General features: G+C 39.0%; 1 protein-coding gene across 1 annotated transcript in view; it reads right to left on the bottom strand.

Annotated features, from left to right (window-relative positions):
- Positions 1–306: 306 nt before the first annotated feature.
- Cd28 (CD28 molecule) overlaps positions 307–6,290 on the bottom strand; it is a gene marked incomplete at its 5' end in the record, with an annotated part of 114,771 nt that continues 108,787 nt past the window's right edge. The window contains one exon of the mRNA XM_035440977.1: positions 307–4,514. Coding sequence (XP_035296868.1) covers positions 4,386–4,514 — 129 coding nt within the window. The remainder of the gene's footprint in view (positions 4,515–6,290) is intronic.

Raw genomic sequence — 6,290 nt, 5'->3', positions numbered from 1 at the left:
CAGGGAACATCATAGAAGAGGGAACTAAAAGAATGTAAAAGCCAGAGAGAGTAGAGGGGTGCTGTGAAATGTTCTAGACGAGGCATACCCATTGAACTCAAACTGACAGAAACCATGCACAAGACACAACAAGACTGGCAAGAATTCCAGCAAGTGGCAGCTAACTGGATTCAGTGGGCTATCAAAAAGAAAAGAATGAAAAAGGGGAGGACATGAAAATGAGAGGGGGATGCACTGGGGACTATCCAGGGGGCATGGTGGTGAGGAGTTAGTATGGGTATTATCAAGACACATCATATACATGCATAGAATTGTCAACAAATAAGTTTTTATTTATTTATTTTGTGTGTATGGATGTTTTGTCTACATGTATGGTCAGCTGCACCATGAGAGTTCCTAATGTCCATGGAGGCCAGAAGAGCATATCAGATATACTTGCTGGGAATAAAACTCAGGGCCTCTGGAAAAGCACCTCATGCTCTTAACCACTGAGCCATCTCCCCAGCCCCATTAACAAATAAATAAAAGGTATCCAAAAATAAACACAAAATAAAATAAAACATTATCAACAAACTATAAAGAGAGAATTTGGGAGCTTTAAATGGAAAATCAACTTACTCCTAATAGGTTTGTTTATAATAACTTTTAAGAATGCTTCTAACTGTATTTATTTTTCAGATTGCACAAAAATTTGTAAACTGTAAATGAACTTATATAAATTAGATGTCCTTCTGCCAGATTTCTTTGTGTATGCTTTACCTCTTGTGCCTATAATAAGAAGTGGAAGACAGAAGAGATTCTTTCCTCCTCAGAGTGTGCCTAGGTCAGTTAGACTCACCATCAATTCATAAGCCCATGTGAAATCCATTTATTCAGCCAATAAATACTTATTGTATGCTACACATTATTCTAGGCACTGTGAATACAGAAGAAAAAAGCAAATGGTGTTCTTTCCCTATGCAGATCCAGTCTAGATTAGAAAAACAAAACAATAAACCAATAAATAAGGAAAACATCTAGTATAAGAGATGGTAACATGTTATAGAGAAAATAAACAAGGTGAAAAGACACGTTACAAAGGTAATTAACCACAGTTAAGAGTAACATTTAAGCCAATGTGCCAAGGAAGTAAGAGCAAACCAAGTAGATATATAGGGAATAACATTCTAGACAGAGAAAATAGTATGTGTAAAGTCCCTGATAGGGGAACAAGCTTTTGATATTTGCATAAACATATCAGTTCAAGAGAGATTTAAGCTTCAGCTGGCCTTGTAGATAGCACAAACTCACTCATCTAAGTCCTGAAAGAATCCATGTCATTGTGTTTGACCTGGGGTTCATGGTGGCTAAATGGAAGTGAGTATTGTGGTTTCAGGTCCATCTCGAGTAGTTGAACTTAACATTTCCAGGAGAGAATACAAGTCCACTGTAGTTCCCACATGGCAGTACAGAGACTAGGGGGAGGGATCAGACATCCATTTGACCATCAGTATGCCTATTAAAATAGCCAATGAGATTAGTGGCTCAGTTAGTTGACTAAATGACTGAAGAACTAAATGATGGAAGGCTCAGTCGAGCTATAGCTCTCCCGTGGCAGACATATCAGACAGAACACATGGATCAAGTCAGCCTGACATTTCAAGGATGGGAAACATTGGCCTATTGATAAACTGTACTGAAGCCAAGCAAATAAACCACTAGTTGTATTTCTTCCAAGAGAAACCAATGTTTAAAAATCTAGAGAGAAAAATAGAGACAGAGTCAGGGGATGGGGAGGCATACACCTGAGAGAGAGGGAGAGAGAGAGAGAGAGAGAGAGAATACAGAGATGTAAAAAGATTTATGATACACTCTTTCAAATAGCAAAATATCTCCAGATTCATTGCCTACCCATCCTGGGGACAACATTAAAGCACAAGTTTAAAAACAAGCACATGTTAGTGTAGTAATTTTATCATTGGATGCAGATATAAGGTACACTGGGTCTCTTTAAATTGGCATGCTCAGTCCCAAATAGGTGTGCTCACAATTAAAACTTACAGGCACACCTTTAACTCCAAGACTCTTACAATAATAGCAGCAAGTGACACAGTTTTCTTCATACACACTACATCTGAAAGGGCAAAAGCATTACTCCAAACCAGTGTTTTTAAAGCATTTGTTGGTTCATACCAATAGTGAAACACCTGTCTCTCCTATGCATTGGTTCTGTTCAAAATAGGTATGAAAAAATCTCAGGTGTGATTCATCTTCAGTAACCCTCCTTTTCCAGTTAGAAAATAAAGTTATTGATTACCAAAGATCAAATATTTCCATTTGAAAAAAAAAGTGTTTGTTATTTGCTATTGCCCTTTCTAAAACTCTCCAGTGATGTCATTTTTCAAATGTAATTTTATAACTGCGATTCAGGAACTCTTCATGTCAAAAGGCTGGCTGCAATCACGAGTGCCAGGGTCAGCCATCTTTCATCACACAAGTTGGGCTGATCTTGGCCTTCACTGATTTAATTAAAGGCACGGAGTGGAAGCCAATTTCAAAAAAAAAAATCTATCAGAGAATGATATTGTCTGTCTAGAATTAAAAGATTCCTATCCCTTCCTCTTTCTCATATTTAAAAAAAAGTTTAAAGACCTCTTTATACACAAAAACAACAGTAGGGGGAAATGCCTTATGTTTGATTGCAAGATAAACTATTGAAATTGGTTAGAAAATTACTGAAGCTGAGAGATCCTCATGAGTTCAGATTTGTTACAAACTGGGCATGATTGCACACTCCTGTAATCCCAGCACTTGGAAGGCAGAGGCAGGGGGAATCACCGCAAGTTTCGTTATGTTCATTCTACAGTTGAGGAATCATAGCCTTAGATGAACAGTAATGTGCCTATGGCCATTCAACTAGTAATGCCAGGTCTACCTGCCTCTAAAACCTCTGAATAGTTCAAAGCACTAGACAAATGGCAAAGATGGCTGTAAACTCATTCTTTAAGGTCCCCAGATCTATTCCAGTTGGCCCAAACTGGAAGAAAAAAAAAGTCTACGTTCAATCCAGTATCAGGCCTTGCAGATTCTCTTGAGAACTTTGATGTTGTCCCTAAAGACACACTCCAAAATGATTTTTCATGCCAGTGAATCCACGGGGTACAACACAGCTGAGCTCACAAAATCCTAAAGCTCTGAGCCCTAGCTCAAATACAGTCCCTCTAAACCTTAGAGTCTAAAGGAACTTACACTTGGACTCCCTAGGATGTTGTCTGGAAAATATCCACCTCTTTAGTACATGGCAAGAGTTATCTCATCCCCTTCTTCAGAGTAAGCTCCCGGGAACTCATCTTGGTAACCTACTCAATGCTAACACCCTTTTTTTTCACGGTATCATGACTAGTGCTATGTAGATGCAATTTCAGTATTCCACTGCAGATACCCACAAGGACAACAAGGAAACCAACTGTGGGAAGTTGAAACTTAAATGATTTGCCTATAACAAGCTACTAAACAAGTAATCACTCATAGCATTCAGATTATATATACATATACATACATATATATATATATATATATATATATATATATATATATATCTTATTTCCTCTCACATTCTTCCTGGTGTGGGATGCTATTTAGTTCTGAAATCATGTTGTGACTATAAATAATACTGAATTCCCAAGAAGAGAATGAGGAAAGCAAGCCCTGAGGGTGCTTTGGGGGCATTCCACGGGTCAAAGTGATTTAAAATGGTCAGAATTCATTAAAAACATGTCCACAGCTTTCTAAACTAACAAGAAAACACTAAACAGGAACTAAGTGGCTCATTTCATGAGTGGGAAACAGTGTTTTAATCCTTTTCAAATATGTAAGTACTAAACTTTGTAACTCTAACCAATCCCCAACCTAAATACCAAGTACCAAACTTTGTAACTCTAACCGATCCCCACCCTAAACACAAACTTAGCCAAAGAGAAGGCTTCTCTAGCCCTTCTACTCCATCTGAAACATCTTTAGCTATCACACTTCACATGACTGAAATGTGCCAGTAAGTGAGAAAGGAACCGGAGATATCCTGAAAATTGACTTCCAAGGCCGAATGAATCCTCTCACTTTTTGTTTTCTCTGTTCCAATTTCTCAGTCAAGTCAATAAATATACTAAGCATGAGTATGGGTCAAGGCATGCAGAATTTAACCTGCCATGGAAGTTTCTTTAAATTCATTCCAGAGTCTCAAGATGATCGTGATGTCAGATCAAGATGCTCTGAAACAATTAACAAAGGTGGCCCAGTAGAGGTCCCAAGTGGCCGGCTGAAAATGAGATTGTCCTTTCCTATCCAGAGCAGTGGTGTTGAGCAGGTAGAGGGTCACCAGCCGGCTGGCTTCTGGATAGGGGTCCCTGTCAGGGGCTGTAGGCTGCAAAGTCTCTTGCAGGAGCGTAGGGCTGGTAATGCTTGCGCGTGGGCCCAAGTCTCCTCGGTGTCATGTTCATGTAGTCACTCTGAAGGAGTCTGTTCCTTTTGCTATTTTTCTGCAGGGGGACAAAAAAAGTCAATATGGAAGGACTTAAAGAAGATATTATGTGAGGGGTCCTAAGACTTTGGGGTTAGTTATTCAGAACATCAGCTGCCAAATGACCCTGAGACACAGTATTGTGTATATGCTTTGGACTGTGATAATGACTAAGCCAAGACTGGATACCAGTCTACTAAAAATCGACAGGAAGCTGTTTTATAGAAATGGGTCCATTACTCTGAACATTTTCATCTAATTCAAAGCTCAAGAGCATATTTAAGAACATATTCGCCATTGATATTTAAACCTATTTGAAAGCCCTTCCTTTTTTGGATAAGTTAAGTATTCCCACTTTAATCATTCATTAAGTAAATTGCTTTTCCATAATTAACAAAAAATCCTTTCAGTTCTCTCAGGATCTGAAATAATAATTATAAATTTATGTCAGTAGAGGCCAAATAAATAAGGGTTTCCAGTTCTGGTTCTGAATACTACATTCCTATTCCCTATATGTACATATTTCTACAAGGCAATAATGTCACCCACCACTGTTCCCCAGGCTTAGCAACATCTAGATGAAACTCTACCAGGAGCAGAGAAATAGGAATGACACTGAACCTAGAGCTAGAGATAACACTTTGAATTTTGACCAAGTTTTTGACTGGGGATTAGGAGCATCATTGCTGATCAATGTGATGGTAATGTTTTCATTTTGACAAAAGACTCAAAGCTGTCAAAAGGAGAAAGCCATGTGGATTGTCTATTATGAAATTCTATTAGGGATTCTCTACTATAAAAAGACAATGCTATTTCTAAGCACATAGGCCCAATACACTGGGCATGAGTAACAACCTTTCCTGAATAGATAAATGAGAGTTATTATAGTCTTGGCCTCCTTTCTACACCCAGAGGCTTCGGGTAAGGAAAGAATGCTACTGATGCTGCCCAGGTAGGCATTTTCAGCACTGATGCTAACATTTAGGGTTACCCTTCCAGCCCCCAAATGCTAATCCTTGCCTGTGAAACTATAACTTAAAGAAAGGCCTCAATAATAATTTTTAAAAAGGTGTCATGACTCTGAGGTTCTCCAAATTACACACAAAGATAAAGAAAATCTGCTGTTACAATCAGCTCCCATGCTTACCCCAATGCCATTATCAGATAGAGGGTTTAGCTTGCATCACCCTGACTCTAAACTAATGAGATATAAATGGCTGCGAATCCAATCCAGAACCCACAGTGCTCATGTACACCCACAATATGTATCTATGTATGCATAGAGTTCCCACCTCCCGTGTCTATGTATCTGTATCACTTGTGACATCGGGGCCACTCTACTTTTGCCCTTCTTCCTATCTCTGCCTTACCAACTTGTTTCCGAGACAAGGGCATACAAAAACAATGTACTTAAATGGTCAAGAATGGAGTAGATTCCAAGGCAGATGTTACCTAAACACACATTATCCACTCATTGTGAACCACATTGGCAATGAACACATTAAAAACAAAACAAACAAACAAAACCCTCCTCTAAGCTCACAAAGGGAAGCAGTTTAACAGCTCATCTGAGTGAATAAAGAATTGAGGCAGCCTGAGAAGTGTTTTCTGTACTCAAATGCCAACAGCAGGTCAAGCACAGATACAGAATCTCTAGCTGTTCCTAGGAACCCACACAGCCTAGTAGCACGTCACAGGTTCTCAGAAAGATCTGGAAAACAGTTGACTTCTACCAAGGCACACTGCTGACCAGCCAAAAATAGGATTCCAGAAAGTGATTAAGCCCTAGATGCCT

Source organism: Cricetulus griseus, chromosome 2 (genome assembly GCF_003668045.3).
Source record: "Cricetulus griseus strain 17A/GY chromosome 2, alternate assembly CriGri-PICRH-1.0, whole genome shotgun sequence".
Lineage (NCBI taxonomy): Eukaryota > Metazoa > Chordata > Mammalia > Rodentia > Cricetidae > Cricetulus > Cricetulus griseus.
Note: the sequence above shows the minus strand (reverse complement) of the source record. Positions and strands in the feature narration are given on the sequence as shown.